Here is a 15,197-nt window from a genome sequence, read left to right as displayed (position 1 = left end):
GGGCTGGGGACCTCTCTGCAGGAGAGCGTTTCCCACACTCGCCGACCGCTTCCTGTCTCCCAGTTCTCTCTTGATCCTGCTCCAGCCTCTTGTCTGCCCCCTTTGATGGCTCTGGTGCAGCTCCTGCCAAGGTCTGGCATGACTCCCCTGCCAGGGCCCCGTGGCCGCTTCCCAGCTGCCTCTTAGCTGAACTCCTGGGCACCTGGGGCTTCCGGCCAGCCCTCCCCACCCCCACTGGCTTCATTTTCCTCCTCAGCCTGGCTGTTATTATCGGCCCCTCCTGTCATTTGGTCCTTGGCCAATTGCTAAACTTGATCTTCTCTTCCCCAGCCGCCTGCCTACGTTTCTAGGCTTGGTGACCACCTCTGGGCCAAGGGGTCCTGTTTCTCTCCTCCAAGCTCCAGGTCTGAGGTTGCTGCCTTGGCGTGGCCCCCGGATGTCTCAGGTGGAGGAGCTATGTCTCAAGCTCAAGTGGGGAACCTCAGCCTCCCCAGGGTCACCTGATCCTGCACGTTCGCCTCCTGAAGATCTCCCTGCTCACTCGCTTCTCTGTCCCCCAGTCACCTCCTGCCACCAGCCGGTCCTACAGCAGCCTGCCTGGCCTGTTAAGGGCACAAATCTGATTAAGTCCCTGAATGCTTCAAATCCTTTAATAGCTTAGAGCCCGCTAATGGCTTCCCAGAGCTTAGGACTAAGGACCACGCCCTGGCCATGGCCCAGGGCCGAGGTCTGGCTCCTGGCTGCTATCCAGGTAGAGAATAGCCTTGCTAAGATCTCGGAGGTGGTCAGGGCCTGCCTGCCTCCAGAGCTCTCAGACTAGTCACCTCCCAAGGGTGGGGGGGGTGCCACCCTCGCCCAGGGAGGCAGGGTTAGAGGTGGGGTGCTGTCTACCTGCTGATGGGGAGTGGGGTGGGGCCCCTCCAGGATCAAGCCCTCAGGCTGCAGAGAGACTGGCCTCAGAGTCCAGAACTGGCTCAGTGGGGTGAGGTTGGGGCGGGTGCCTGCCCTGGCCTGGAGCCCAGCTGCCCCACCTCCCACATGAGCCAATCCGGGGGTGGAGGGGGGCAGGGCGCTGAGTTGGCAAACCCCTCAGGCACCTGGGCAGCAGGAGAGGGCGGGCAGGAAGGAGGCTCAGACCAGGACATACAAACACAAGCTTCATTGAGGGGAGAGGCAGAATGGGCAGGGGTGGGGGTCAGTCTTCCTTCAGGCTCCCGAACACAGCGGCTGGCACGCTCTGCTGCTCCAGGCGCACCTCTGGATGGGGACGGGGTGTGAGGAGGACTTGGTCACTCTCTGGGAGGGGGTCCCGCCCCCACCCTCCACCCCACCTGGCCCACTGGCCCCTCACCGTTGGGCTCCAGGTCCATCTCATCCTCATCCTCGTCTTCTCCCAGCTCAATCTCCTCCGGGTTGGCCTGATGGGCCAGCTCAGCCAGCTCCTCCCGAGAGGCGTCACTCCTGGGGCGGGTGGGGGCCACACTGCTCAGCTGGGCCGGCGGCCCCCCACCTCCCGGCGCCTCCCCTCCTGAGAGCTGGCTGGCCCCGAGCCCTGGCCTCAGGGCGCCCCCTCACCTCACGAACAGGATCTTGCTCTGGGCCCTGGAGGGCTGGTCCCGCTCAGCCTCCGCCGCCAGCTGCTCGGCACGCTGCTCCAGTAGCTTCATGTCATCCATGCCGCTCTGCCCGGGTGCCAGGTCGGACACTGGGGGCGGGGGCAGGGAACGTGGGGCTCAGACGCCACGGGGACCGCGCCTGCTTTGCTTTGGGTGCAGCTGAGCGCCCCCCACGTTGAGCCTGAGGCCCCGGTCCCCCAGGGAGTTCCCAGCCTGAGGCGTGGGGGACAGGGTGGACCCTGATGCTCGCAGACCTGGGCGGCCAGCGCCCATGGCAAGGGCTCACTCACCGGTGCCTGTGGCGCTGCCCGACACCTTGAGCATCTGTGAGGCCATGAAGTTGACCTGTGTGTTGTATGTGGCCTGCACACTGCGGCGGATCCGCAGCATCTCCCGGATGGTGTCCTCGTTGCCATGCCGGACCTCGAAGTCCTTCCACGTCTGCCAGAAGGCACCGGTCGTCTGCAGAGGAGGGTAGCAGGAATGTGAGCTGGTCAGCTTGGCCACAACCTCCCACCCCCCGCCCATCCCTCCCCAGGCTCAGGACCGTCCCTACCCGGGGGTCGCAGATCTGCGAGCAGAAGCTGTATATGGCCCGGGCGCGGTCGATCTCCCCGAGCTTGCACTCCATGTCAGCAAACCGCAGGCACATCTCCCGGGCATGCTCATCAGACAGCACCTGGTGGGGTTGGGAGGGGTCAGGGAGGCTGGGATGGGGGTGGGGGTGCACACACCGCTCTGGGCACACCAGGCTGGCTCCTGGGCAGTGGGCCTGCCATCTGCCACACACACACAGGCTCACTCAGATTCCCTGCCTGCAAGACCCTCCTCTTCCCCCCTCCCCCCACCCCCCAAGGCGGGCACCTCAATGGCCTTCTGATAGATGCTGCGGGTGTGGGTGACGCCGTAGATCTCCGCCGCCTGCTTGATGTAGATGTTGAACATGTCGTACTGCTGCGCGGGCTCCACGGCCCTGGTGGCGCGCTCGTACACTGCCATGGCGTGCCGCGCCAGGCCCCACTCTTCCTCCAGCTGGGCGTACAGCAGGTACAGCGCTGCGGCAGGACGAAGCCGGGGGTGGGGTGAGGTCAGCGGTGGGGCCCGGGATACGACGCCCCCCCGCCCAAGACCACATGACCCCTCTCACTCTTGGCGTATTTGGGAGGGCAGCCATCCAGCGCCTGCTCAAAGAGGTCGCGTGCCCGCTCCAGCTTGCGGCCCCCGTAGCGGGCAATGAACTTCGTCAGGTAAGTACTCCAGATGTCCGACACGTTGGGCCACTTGAACAACGAGATGCCGCGCTCATATGCCTGCCCAAGGGGGTGCTGTGTGTGAGCCCTCAGCAGGAGGACCCCTCATGCCCGCCCCTCCCTCCTGCTCCTCCCCATGATCATGCACTTAAAACCCAGCCTGGTGGCCAATATGTGGCCTGTCTCCCTCTACAGACTGCCAGGACCCTAGACAGAGCTGGACTAGGACTCACTAAGGTAACTCAGCAACTTTATGGCTGAAAACGGGAATAAATCCTCAGCTCCACAGACACTGAAGCCTGGGGAGAAAGGTCACCCCCCAGGCGGGGGGCAGGCCTGACACTCAGAGGCGGCACTCATGTGTACAACACCCCCCTGTCCAGATATGTGCACGGTCCCCACATGTACACAACCAAAACTTCTGAGTGTACATACACATATGGAAAACCCGTCAAGTGCACACAACCCGTCACCCGAGCAGCAGGGCAGGGACACCCCACCACACACACACACACACACAGGCAGAACTCTGTGCCTGTCGCAAGCTGACCCGTGTCCCTGTGTTCCCTCAAATTCAAGTCAAAACCCTAGCTCCCAGTACCTCAGAACAAGATTGCGTTTGGAAAAAAAATTTTTACAAGATGTGACTTGAATTAAAATGCGATGAGTAAGGTGACCTCGCTCCAACACAACTGACATCCTCATGACAGCAGAGGCAGCCACACCAGAACACCACAGAGAGGAGACCTCTGCAAGCCAGAGGCGGCGGGTGGGGGGGGTGTCTCGGAGGAAAACAACCCTGCCCACACCTTGATCTCAGACTTCGGGCCTCCACGAGGATGAAAAAGCACCTCTGTGGGTTAAGCTGCCCAATGGGTGGGTACCTTGTGGGGGCTGCCTGAGCACATGAACAGTTCCCCAGACACCTGGGTGGGGACCCCCTCACCTTGAAGCTCTCCTCAAAGTACTTGTGCTCCTCCAGGAACATGGCGTAGTTAATGACGATCTGTGGCGTAGCGATGCGCAGGTCCAGGATGCGATCATACACTGCCTTGGTGGACTGCGGGGGGCGGGGGGTGGGGGGTGGGGGTGGGGACAGGCACACCCCAGGGGTGGAGTCAGCCCCCTTCCCCTCCCAGGGAGCGCGTCCCATCCCATCCCCCACCCCATCCCAGGGGCTCAGCTGGAAGGTGCAATCCCACCCCCATCCTGTTCCAGGGGCTCACCTGGAAGGTGCCGAGGCTCTCCTCCAGGTCGGCCAGCATGGACCACACCTTCAGAGACTTGTACACACGGTTCTGCACAGGCTCTGAGCCATCGAAGTATTCAGCGCGCCGGGCAGGCAGTGCTGTCGCCTTCTGCAGGGGCAAGGACCCCAGGGGGAGGCGCTCAGGGGTCCTCCGGAACCCTGACCGCACACCCTGCAGCGCCCAAACCCGTCCATCCCACCCCTCACCTGCCTATCCCACCCCTTGCCCGCCTATACTCACCCGCAGAAGTCGCAAGGCCTGGTCGTAGTTCTCGTGCCGGAGCTCCAGCTCGCCACACTCGCACCACACGCTGGCCAGGTCGTCCACCTGCTTGAAGCTCACCTTGGTGGCTTTTTCCAAGATGACGCGGGCCTGCGGGGCGGGCAGAGGCCAGGCTGAGACCACGCCCACCAGGGGGCGGGGCAGAGAACCCATAAGACGCCCATAAGCGACACCCATACTCACATCGTCCAGCTGCCCGTTGTCCTCGTAAAACTTGGCGAAAGCGACCCACAGCGTGTGGGGCTTGCCGGTGGCCTTGAAGGGGTCCACCGTCTGCACAGCCTCCGTGTACGTATTGATGATCTGGGCGGGAAGGGCTGAGTCAGGCTGGGCGGGGAACTGGTGGGAAGGGGGCGGGCCTTGGAGGAGGGCGGGGCGAAGACAGGCTCTGGAGGTGGGGCCGTCACGCACCTCCCGGGGGCGGCCCTGGTGCAGGGCCACACGCTTGTGCCACTCGTGCACGTGGTGCGGGTTCTGGCGCAGCAGGACGCTGTTGAGGAGCAGGGGCCGCCGGCTGATGAGCTGCTCGAAGCGGGCCAGGCGCAGCTCCAGGTCTACGTCGTCTGGGAAGTCGGGGCAGAGTGGAGGGCGTCAGCTCACGGTCCCGGGGGGTACCTCCAGCTCACAGCCAGTCCCTAGCCCCACACCCCCACTGTCCATCTGGGCACTCCCTCCCCGAGCTGCCCCAGGGCCACTCTGACCCCACACTTGCACAGGGTCCAGGTTATCCTGGAAACCCCTCAATCCCACTCCCCTCCCCAGACATCCTTCCCTGCAAAGTGCTGGCCCAGGCCCCCTCTCCACCTCGCTGTCCACCCTGCTCTCCCTTCCCACCAGCGTTCAACCCAAGCCCCACTGAAAAGTGTCTCCAGTTCTGGCAACCCACCCACTCACACTCCCCTGCTGCTGGCCTCTGACCCCAAGACCCACTCACCCTGAGCAAGTCACTAGGGACCCCTCTCCCCCAGCTCACCCTCCTCCTCCCGCCCCAGCTCCGAGGCGGTCTCCATCTTCGCTGCAATCATACTCTCCTCGAATTGGGCGTAGCTGTCGAACACCTGGGTGAAGTCCCGCACAGTCATCACAGTCCGGATGGCCTCCTCATACACGTCCCGAGCCTGCAGGGAAGGGACGCGGGGGAGGGGGGTGTAAGGAAAGTGCAGGGGAGAGGCACGTGTGCCCACCGCAGGGACCCTAAGCATCTGACAGAACTGGCCTCTGAGCACCCGTCCCAAATCAGAACCCCTGCAGGGTACTCCCGGGGCCTGCCCAGCCCCGCCAGCACCCAACAATGGTCAGAGCTCTCCCTTCCCCTCTTCTGCCAGATGATCTGGGGACCTTGGCTCCTCATCAGTAAACAGAGTGACAGCTCCTCGTGCAGGCACCATGGGGCTCAAGTGAGATACATGACGGCCCAGCCCCAGTGGGACCCAAGAGGAGACCAACCACCCTGCCAGGATCTGAACCTTAGCAGGCCACGCAGAGCTCAGTTGTTGCTACAAAGTATCCCACACACCAGTCCGACCCCCTTTTCCAGCACACATTCTCCCTGTCATCCCCCAAACCCCAAGGGGACAGGTAGTATGAAAGGAAAGTGGTGGGAGGCCCCATCACTCTGCCCCTGCCTGGCCAGTCTCCTGCTGTCAGCCCCGGCCTATGTGGTCCACTCAAAGTGTCAGCCTGAAGGGTCTTTGTATTTTTCTAAAACGCACAGCTGGTCAGGCCTGTGTCCTGCTCACAGCTGGCTAACTGGCAGCTCCCTGTAGCGGGACACAGTCGGCCCCCTCTTGGCCTGCAGGGCTCCCCCTTCCCCCAGGCCTGCATGGCCCCCTCTGGGCCCCGACTCCAGCTCCGCCCTCTTGCTCTGATCGCCCCTGGCCCACCCCTTCCCCACCCTCGCAGCCCCAGCCAGCCCCTCCAGGGATCTCTCTAAGCCACCCCCACACTGCCCCCATCCCCAAGCTTGCCACTCCACTGCCACAAGAACAGCTAACATGAACAGATGGTAACACCAACACTCAGGAGGGACCCTCACACCAAACCCCGACTCCAGCCCGAGTCCCAGTAGGTGGGAAGGCAACTGTCACTCTCAAAAGTTCATTCTCAGGAAACTTCAGCAAATGAGGACACCCAAGCTAAAACAGGTCCAAGGCTACCACCATGGACCATAGGTTTCGCTGGTTCAAGGTGGGTGCGCTTGCTAGCAGGGCCGGGCAGTCTGCCTCGCCCCACCTTCAGGAAGGCATGTGCAAAGGTGTGTACTAGCAATACATCGGCATGTGTTTTCTGCTCATATGCACATCCACAGGTGTCCCCCAAGGCTGAGTGCTGGAAGAAGGCCCTGCCCCGCTCCCAGACCCCTGCCTGCCCAGGCACCTTCTCGAAGTGACCGCTACGGATGTAGTAGTCGGCCAGCGAGCACCAGAGCTTGCCCAGCTGGTCGGTGAAGCGGGTGAGACCCCCGCGGATGATGGCGTCCACGTTGAGAGACTGCACCTTGTCAGGGTTCTGGGAGATGAGGTCACAGAGCTCGTGCCACAGCTGCAGGGCGAGGGAAGGTCAGCCTTGGCCCCAAGCGGCCAGCCCTCCCGCCCGGCCAGCACCCCAGGGCCCACCTGGTAGTTGGACTTGCCGGCCTTTGACACGAAGCGTTCGTCGTTCACTACGGTGGCCAGGCGCTGCGCCGCCTCATCCAGCCGGTCGCTTGACTTGAGGTACTCGATATACTCCTCAGCACTTTCAGGGCTCAGCTGGGCACCCACACACCACCGGCTGTCAGTGGGGCCACAAGGCCACACCACCATGCCTCCTCCCACCCCACCTCCGGTCAGCCACCCACCACTGTCCTGGGCAGGAGCTAGTGCTGCACTCCCAGTCTTAGCCACACCTGTCTAGCCCCAGCCCTCACCAGTCCAGTTCCAGCCCTCACTGGTCTGGGTTAGACACCAGTAGTCCAGCCTGCACAGACCAGGCCTTGCTTTCATCACAAGCCCCCTACCTAAATCAGCACTGCGCTAAGGATTTCACAATGCAGAAGAGACTATAAATTTGGGAAAACCACATGAGGCCTCCACACTGTTTGCCCCTCAACTCTCAGCCCTGCCTGGTATGTGTTTATCTCCTGTTCCCTGCTCTCTCATGGTTGCAGATTTACTCTGGTTTATGCAGTCAGGTCATAAGCATTTGTCTGCCAGGTGAGACTGAAAGCTCCATGCAAGCAGGGACTGTCTTAGCCACGCTGTCCCCAGCACCCGTGTCCTGATGTGGAGTGGATGCTCGCAGACTCTCTGGAGATTGAACACAGAACTCACAAACAAAAGCCTGTCTGTCTCAACAAGCCATATTCCCATTTCCTGTCTGTCAGGGCAGACAGTGCCCCAACAAGCCCGTTTTTGGAAAGCCCTGACCTGGGGAACTGGCCCACCTGCCTGAACCTGGCCCCGTCTCGCCCTTTTGGGGGCTCACCTTGAGGAAGCGCCGGTAGCCCCGCACGGCAGTCTCAGGCAGGGGGTGTGAGCGCAGGAAGCGCAGGTACAGGGGCCAAATGCGAGAGTGCTGGGTGATGGGCAACGCCCGGAGGGCCCGGTCGAAAGTTCGGCGCGTGTGCGTGACACGTCCCTGGTCCATTAGGAACTGGCAGTAATCCAGCCACAGCCGGGGCATCTGGAGGGGTGGGGAGAGGAGGGGCTGAGCTGCCAGCCTCACCACTGGGCCCCAGGATGCTGGATGTCCCCTGCAGCAGGACCCAGAACCCCAGTGCCCCTGGAACTAAGTCTCATTCAGCCAGGCATGCACAGAGGTCACAGAATTCCCACCCCTGCTTTGTCCACCTCTGTGGACTCTGAGCCCCACCTCCCTACTCATTCCCTGGCCCAGCCACGCCCCCTCCCCACCTTGTGCATGAACACAAAGGCCCTCTCATGGCAGTTGTTGACATCTTCATAGGCGGGGTCGGTCACACAGCGATGCTTCACCTGTGCCCGGCGGGCCTTCAGGTAGCGGTACCAGAGTTTGTAGCTGGGAGGTGGAGGGAGGCACAGTGACTGGTCAGCTTTTCTGGACTCCCAGGACCCTCCCCTCTGCCCTATGAGATGAGTGCTGGGAGCAGGGGCCTGGGGAGAATGGCCAGGACATCAGGGAAGGTGTGCTCAGCGATTCCTGGGATGTTTACTCGCTGACACAACACCGAGGAGGGACCTGGGACCTACTAGCCAGTTCTGGTGTGATGGGAAAAGGTAGGGTGGGGCAGGGGGCGGGGCCAGGCAGGGCAGCTGCTGCCAATCTCACCTGCAGGGCAGCAGCTTGAGCGCCCGCTCATACAGTTGATTGAGCCTGGGCTTGGGGGCCCCCTGCTTGAACTCGATATAGCGGAGCCAGCACTTGACGGAGAACTGGTTCCGCATGATTTCCTCCTCATAGGGGAGGTCCTCTTCCTCCTGCCAGGGCCAGGGTATGGGGAGAAGAGACCTGCTCTCAGAGCCTGAACACAGCACCCTCCTACTGGGACCCCTACCCAGGTCCCAGATGCCACTGCTCACCACTGCAGCCCAGTCACCCAGATACCAGGACTCTGGGCCAGACTTTTACCTCTCAGAACCTGATGACCTACAACGTGACCCAGACTATCAGACTCCTCGGTCACTGGGTTCCAGGCCAGGCATGAGACTATTACCCAGACATCACTCTCTTGGCCTTCCAAATCAAGCTATCCACTTTCTGGCCCAGGTCACCAGACTCTACAGGCACCAAGGTTCTGATCCGGCACTAGGCCTCTACCCTAGTCACCAAGTCTTACCTCCTCAGAGCATGACTCTCCCCAAACAGCAGACCTTTGGCATCTCAGGCTCCCACCAGCCAGTTTAGCTCAACTCTGCCCCAGAAGTTGGAAGCTAGATCCTTATCTCAGGAAGAAAGGTATGGACAAGTTCCCTAGCCTTTAACTAAGACACCAAGGATCAATCTAGTGAAAATGCCACGCCTCTACTCCAAACACCAAGACTTTGACTCTCCAGGATTCTACTGGCTGTCGCCCACTCAGCTCCACATCACCAGGTCTTTACTTCTTTTCCCAAGATTCTCCCCGTCCAGGCACCATGCCTTTATCCCATAAACTATAACGCTCAGGACCAGACCTGGACCGTTACCTGTAACACTTAGATTTTACCAATGAAACCAGCCCTGGACTGGTCACCATGGTTTTACTTCAAACACCAGGACTCTCAAAGTTTAGCTACATGAGTTTCCCTTCCCGCCCACATCCCGCGCACTCCCATTTCCGTCCCACGTCCGGGATGCCAGGCCGTTAACTTTGACCACTTGCTCTTTACGCAGGTCACCTGGGCTCCGGCACCAGATCTTTGCTCTTGACCAGCCTGGTCCAGACATCACCAGCCGGTCTTCGGCCCGTAAGGGTCCTCCTGCCCTCAGACCGGCACAGTTTTAAACTAAATACACCGAGTGGCCAAGCCCCAATCCCCTGAGGTATCTAAGCCCCGGTGCCCCTATGAATGCCACCCCCGGGCCGCCGCGGACTCACGAAGACAAGGTCCGGCCGCTCGGGCCTCGAGAGCCGCGCCATCACCACCATTTTCCAAGCTCTCCAGGTACGGACAGGAGTCGCGGTATGATGACGTCTACGCCTAAAGGCCTGCACTCTCGAACCAGACTAATTTCCCATTGGCTGAACTCTTCCCGATCATGTACCAGGTGTTGTTGACTTTCCGTTCGACCGCCCCAGCTACCGGAAGCAGAGGCGAGCGCTCTAAGATGACGTCATTGCAAAGCTAATCGGACCAATCAGCTTTAGCAGTGCATCCCGCGGACTCCCAATGACCTACTGCCTTGTTGGACGGTTTGCTTTGGGCGGAAGCGGCTGTGAAGCCTAAGAGGAGAAACATGGGGGTGAAGCTTGAGGTGTTTCGGGTCAGTGAGCAACGGAGCGGTCGGAAGGCTGGGCGCGGGGTTCTTCCTGTATGAGGAGAAGGCTCTGAAAAGGGAGGCCTTCGAGAGAGGGGCTCTGGGGCGAAAGCCCCAGAGATTTGAAAGGGACCTTTACAGTTGGAGACGCAGAGGAGGGGGCGCTGGTTTCGGGCTCTGGGAGGGCAGGTGTGAGGAAAGCCCTCTGAGAGATGTGACCTGGGGAGGAGGCTCTAAGAGGGAAGACTAAAGGCTCTGGCGGAGCTCTCGGGTTTACAGTGGGTGTGCGTCTTTCTCCTAGACCGATTCCTAGACTCTGAAGAATGAGTCCTGGGTCTGAGAGTGCCCTGGAATCTAGCTGGGGTGGCTTGAGGTCTCAGAGAGATGCCTTTATTGTAGTAGAGTTCTTCTGCTCCTGGGGCCAATATGTCTGTGTTTCTTTGAGAAAGCGTCTTCCAGACTCGGAGGGGGCTTTCGGGGTGGGGGGGTGGGGTGGGGAGGTGGCTCTTGGATTCTGGGGACTAGACTTAAAGGTGTGTGACTTCTGTATCCTTGATGGGAGTTTTGAGGCTCTGGAGAGCCCTGAGGAAAAACCTCGTCTCGGCCAGAGGATGGTCTTCCAGACTCTGAGCAGCCTCTGTACAGTAGGGGTGGAGGCGGGGATGGTACTTCCTGACTACTCATCCGTCCTCTTCCCTTCCAGATGACCATCTACCTCACCTTCCCTGTGGCTATGTTCTGGATTGCCAATCAGGCCGAGTGGTTTGAGGACTATGTCATACAGCGCAAGGTGGGCACCGGTTCATTCCAGGGGGTGGGGAAGGGTATGAGGGACCAGGGTCAGCCTCCCCTGAGCCGACCCTGCCCTGGATGCTGGGCTCTGGAGGCTTCTGGCTTGTGATTCCAGCTGTGACTTTGTCCCTACAGAGGGAGCTGTGGCCCCCTGAGAAGGAGGACCAGGTAAGCCATGTAATTTTCCTCCCACCGGAGGGGGGCGGGGCCTGGATTCCTGTGGCCACGATGAGACCCTCAGTTGTGGGCAGGGCACCTAGAGTGGAGGGACATATGATTTCCTTAACTGCCCTCTCCCTGAAAGTGAAAGTGAAAGTCGCTCAGTCTCGTCTGACTCTTTTCGACCCCATGGACTATACAGTCCATGGAATTCTCCAGGCCAGAATACTGGAGTGGGTAGCCTTTCTCTTCTCCAAGGGATCTTCCCAACCCAAGGATTGAACTGAGGTCTCTCACATTGCAGACGGATTCTTTACCAGCTGAGCCACAAGGGAAGCCCAAGAATACTGGAGTGGGTAGCCTATCCCTTCTCCAGCATAGCTTCCTGACCCAGGAATTGAACTGGGATATCCTGCATTGCAGATGGATTCTTTACCAATTGAGCTATCAGGGAACCCCCCTGAAGGTTGAAGCTAATCTGGGGTTGTAATTGACACAGGCTTCACTGTAGACAGTGAGCTCTGAAGCCACGATCTGGGGGGTTAAGGGGAGGCGGGCTGGGAACAAGATCCAGGCCCTGAGGTGCATTTGCCTCTCTTTCCTTCCCATCTCACCTCCCCAGCGCCGAGAGCTAGAAGAATTCAAAGAGAGGATACGGAAGCAGCGGGAGGAGAAACTCCTTCGTGCTGCCCAGCAGAGCCCCTGAGGCCTCCACGTGCAGGAATTCCAGCCCTCCCCACAGAATAACACACACACGGTTCTTTGTTTGCTCATGGAAGTGCTTTATTGTCAGCTCTCAGGGGCCAAGTGGGGCCCAGGACGCCGTAGGCCCTCAGGGGGCTTGTGTCTGGGGCTGGGGGCTGCTGTTCCGACGGAAGCTGAGAGCAGCTGGGTCCTGAGGGGTGAGGAGGGGTTGGGGACTGAGGGTCCCAGCTCGTTTCTGCACTCCGTCCTGTTGATACACAGGGATCAACCAAAGAGAGGGGGCGAGGGTAGTGCCAGCCAGAGGGGGACACAGACACTGGAGGGAGGCGGCAGATGGCAACTGAGTCACACCTCCCCCCTCCCCTTACCTGCTCCCACCATCCCTGAGCCTCTGTGCTCCTCGGTTACTCAACATTAAGGGTGGTATTTTGGGGCTGGTGGGTCTTGGGGGCCTCACTGGGGTCCTGATCAGAAGCCAAGCTGTGGGCAAGTATGTGTGATGTGGACCCGTGGGGGTCTGGATGCGTCCTCTGCACAAGCTCACCTGTCCTCTACCCTCGGGGTGCCTTCCCAGGGAGGGGTCTATTCTCCGTCACCTCTTCACAGCTCTCAGACACCCGGGCTCAGGAGCCTTGAGTTCCCGCCATGTCTCTGACTTGAACATGCCCCAGACATGACTTTGATCCCTTTTCAGTGCTATCTGGGCCTCTGCCCTCCCTCCGAATTGGGATATTGGATCCACTGGGGTGTTGTGACTGGCGGGGACTCAGGATGAGTGCTCCTACCAGATGATGGACGGACAGAGGTGGGGGTGGGGCCCCTTGCACTCCTGGCTGGGGGTGGAAGGCAGGGTTAAAGGTGTCAGCCTGGTTGGTCTCTCCTCAGCCCAGGAAGATCATCACCTACCTTGGGGCCCAAAGGCTGGAAGCCAGGCAGGGCGCTGACCGTCACTCGCTGGTCATCCATGCGGCGGCCCTGGGTATTGGCCAGCATGTCCATGAGGCTGTCCATCTCGGGTGCAGGGCCACTCTCTGCGTGGAGCCGAGGCCGTGGGGAGCTCAGACAGCCCAGCTGGAGCCCCCGAGCCCACCCTGCCACCCCCCACTCACATCCTCCAAGAAGCATGCTGGTATCTGCCCCCAACCCATGGGCATCTCTGTCCCCAGTCACCGGCTCACTTTCTCAGACTCTTGCCCACAGGTCCCCCAGGTGGCCACTTGCCCCATTCATGCCCGGCCACCCACATCACAGCCACTTCTGCACACCCTGCTGTCCGCTCTCACGGCTGTCAGAGGCTGGGCTCGGCCCCGCCTGCAGCGAGCAGCGCTGCTCCTCCATCCGGCCGCCCTGCACGTGGCTCAGCAGGTTGAAGAAGCCCTCCTGGTCTGGGGAGCCAGCCTGAGGAATAGATAGGCTCAGTCCAGCCGGCCCTCAGCCAGGGGACCCCTCAACCCAGCCAGCCAGCTTCCACCTGGCTCCCGGGCCCGCCCTGAGCTTCTCCGTGGCTCTCACCATGGTCCCCGCCGATGTGCTGCTTTGCAGAGCTGCTCCAAATGAGACATGAGTCTCCTCAATCTCGCCCTGGCCCCTGCCCCAGGGGCCCACCAGCAGTGCCACGTGACTGCAGCACTGCCCCAAGAGAGAGGGCTGACGTCCTACATAGGGGTCTGACTGCGGGGCGACCTGGGACTCAGGCACGAGCCAGGGGACCTTCCCAGGGGCTGCTCCCTTATCCCAGCCCCCTCCCCCCATGGGGTCATCACTGAGAGCCCTGACCTCGCTGGGGGCCGGATTAGGCATTCAGAACCTCAAGTGCCCTCCTGCACCTTCTTAGGTGGCAACTGGGTCAGGGGTCCCAGAAGACTCCTTGCTAATTAGGTGCCCTACAAACGAATTAGTCTTGTCATTCATGGGCCCTTGAGTGGGGGGTGGGGGGTGGGGCCTGCTCACCTTGTCGCAGGCAGAGCCCACATCCTCCTCTTCCTGGTCCATTGTTGTCCCTGCTCCCCTCCCCTGGATCCAGTCCACCTCTCCGCTGGCCTCTGCCCCGGCCCCAGGCCAGAGAAGGCTTTTTAAGAGACTGGGATATGGGGGGGCAGGGTGTGTGTAGTGGATACCCAGCCCCAAATCCCTAGCTCATGCCCCATCTGCTCCCACCCAAGCTTAAGCCCCATAAAGATGATCCAGATAATTGTTTTTGCAGCGTGAGGCTGGGGTTGCTGTGGGGGCAGGAGGCAGGGTGACCTGGGTTTAGGACCTGCTGGGCCTCATGGACTCTGAGGTGGGGTGCAGGGTCCCCACAGTGGAGAACTTGAGCTGACTGGACCCCCTTGGGAGAGGACTGGACCATGGGACAGCTCAGGTGAGATCTGCATCCACCTTGCCCACCCGTATTTGCTGGAAAGGCAGTTGCATCCACAGGTGGTGGGAGGAAAGGAAGCTCAAGGACACCTGAGCCACCACCAGCTAGCCTGGCTCCACCTCTCTCTCCTGGCCACCCCTTCTACTACTGTCCCCAGGCCTGCTTGTCCCCACCCCATCCCCCCCCCAAAACCAGGAAGTTGTGGGAGCACCTGTCTCCCCATCACCAATGCCAAGTGGACCTGTCTCCTCCCACTTGACGCCCCTCCCCCAGTCCCGATTAGGGATGAGAGGCTAGAGTCCTGGCGAGGGAGGCAAGAGGGAAACCCCCCCCCCCCCAGCAGCTGTGGCTCCCCATCAGTGCCCCGGGAGAGGGTGCTGTTGGGAGGACCCCATGTGCACCCCACCCCCTTCCCAGGATGCCTTTCTGGAAACCAGTTAAAGCTTATTCTCAGGATAAAGGGGCTGCACCATGACCATCTCTGCCTGATTGTAAAGCTTGGTCCTCCTCCCCAGACAACCCACTGCCCTCTGGAGCCCCTGTCCACATCCTCTCCGTGGCCCCATGACCCCAAATGCCAACGTGATGTCCTGCTCCTCCCCAGACATATTGGTTCCCCAGGCTGTCTTAACGAAGTGTGCCAAACGAGGTAGCTTAGAGCAGCAGACATTTATCGTCATACAGTTCCGGAGGCCAGAAGTACAGGTGTTGGCAGGGCCATGCGGAGGAGAGAATCTTCCCTTGCATCTCCCTGGGTTCGAGTGGCTGCCGGCAGTCCTTTGCATCCTGTGGCTTGTCGCTGCAGGACTTCAGTCTCTGCCTTTGTCATCACAGACATCCCCCTCATGTACTTGTTTCAACACGG

At 60.6% G+C, this 15,197-nt stretch overlaps 3 protein-coding genes across 4 annotated transcripts; 1 reads left to right on the top strand and 2 right to left on the bottom strand.

Moving 5' to 3' along the window:
- Positions 1 to 1,144: 1,144 nt before the first annotated feature.
- Positions 1,145 to 10,127, bottom strand: XAB2 (XPA binding protein 2). Its single transcript, XM_043466487.1, has 19 exons — positions 9,935 to 10,127; positions 8,686 to 8,834; positions 8,292 to 8,415; positions 7,864 to 8,061; positions 7,014 to 7,148; positions 6,775 to 6,939; positions 5,372 to 5,516; positions 4,810 to 4,961; positions 4,582 to 4,701; positions 4,357 to 4,488; positions 4,093 to 4,224; positions 3,813 to 3,926; positions 2,764 to 2,926; positions 2,481 to 2,671; positions 2,173 to 2,295; positions 1,907 to 2,078; positions 1,576 to 1,705; positions 1,352 to 1,461; positions 1,145 to 1,257 (listed from the first exon to the last, which is right to left on the bottom strand). The coding sequence occupies exons 1-19, from the start codon at positions 9,983 to 9,985 to the stop codon at positions 1,196 to 1,198; spliced, it is 2,568 nt and encodes an 855-aa protein (XP_043322422.1). The 5' UTR covers positions 9,986 to 10,127; the 3' UTR covers positions 1,145 to 1,195.
- A 51-nt stretch (positions 10,128 to 10,178) lies between these two features.
- On the top strand, positions 10,179 to 12,038 carry LOC122440362 (protein PET100 homolog, mitochondrial). Its single transcript, XM_043466491.1, has 4 exons — positions 10,179 to 10,320; positions 11,018 to 11,104; positions 11,242 to 11,274; positions 11,888 to 12,038. Exons 1-4 carry the CDS (start codon positions 10,294 to 10,296, stop codon positions 11,969 to 11,971), a joined length of 231 nt encoding a protein of 76 aa, XP_043322426.1. The 5' UTR covers positions 10,179 to 10,293; the 3' UTR covers positions 11,972 to 12,038.
- PCP2 (Purkinje cell protein 2) lies at positions 12,032 to 13,600 on the bottom strand. 2 transcript variants are annotated; one of them, XM_043466490.1, is made up of 4 exons: positions 13,483 to 13,600; positions 13,254 to 13,368; positions 12,877 to 13,001; positions 12,032 to 12,217 (listed from the first exon to the last, which is right to left on the bottom strand). In XM_043466490.1, exons 1-4 carry the CDS (start codon positions 13,483 to 13,485, stop codon positions 12,098 to 12,100), a joined length of 363 nt encoding a protein of 120 aa, XP_043322425.1. In that variant the 5' UTR covers positions 13,486 to 13,600; the 3' UTR covers positions 12,032 to 12,097. The 2 variants fall into 2 exon arrangements, with proteins under 2 accessions (XP_043322425.1, XP_043322423.1); XM_043466488.1 differs by having other exon boundaries at positions 13,236 to 13,368; positions 13,483 to 13,533.
- Positions 13,601 to 15,197: the final 1,597 nt, after the last annotated feature.

Source organism: Cervus canadensis, chromosome 4, assembly GCF_019320065.1.
Source record: "Cervus canadensis isolate Bull #8, Minnesota chromosome 4, ASM1932006v1, whole genome shotgun sequence".
NCBI classification, from domain to species: Eukaryota; Metazoa; Chordata; class Mammalia; order Artiodactyla; family Cervidae; genus Cervus; species Cervus canadensis.
Note: the sequence above shows the minus strand (reverse complement) of the source record. Positions and strands in the feature narration are given on the sequence as shown.

Coding starts and splice junctions, on each gene's coding strand:
- XAB2 (XM_043466487.1), bottom strand. CDS start 9,985: ATGGTGGTGATGGCGCGGCTCTCGAGGCCCGAGCGGCCGGACCTTGTC. Junction 5,517..6,774: donor GTAGCGGTCACTTCGAGAAG/GTGCCTGGGCAG, acceptor CCTTCCCTGCAG/GCTCGGGACGTGTATGAGGA. Junction 1,462..1,575: donor AGCAAGATCCTGTTCGTGAG/GTGAGGGGGCGC, acceptor CACCCGCCCCAG/GAGTGACGCCTCTCGGGAGG.
- LOC122440362 (XM_043466491.1), top strand. CDS start 10,294: ATGGGGGTGAAGCTTGAGGTGTTTCGG. Junction 10,321..11,017: donor TGAAGCTTGAGGTGTTTCGG/GTCAGTGAGCAA, acceptor CTTCCCTTCCAG/ATGACCATCTACCTCACCTT. Junction 11,275..11,887: donor CCCCTGAGAAGGAGGACCAG/GTAAGCCATGTA, acceptor TCACCTCCCCAG/CGCCGAGAGCTAGAAGAATT.
- PCP2 (XM_043466488.1), bottom strand. Junction 13,002..13,235: donor CCGTGAGAGCGGACAGCAGG/GTGTGCAGAAGT, acceptor GGCTCCACGCAG/AGAGTGGCCCTGCACCCGAG. Junction 12,218..12,876: donor TCCAGCCTTTGGGCCCCAAG/GTAGGTGATGAT, acceptor GTGTATCAACAG/GACGGAGTGCAGAAACGAGC.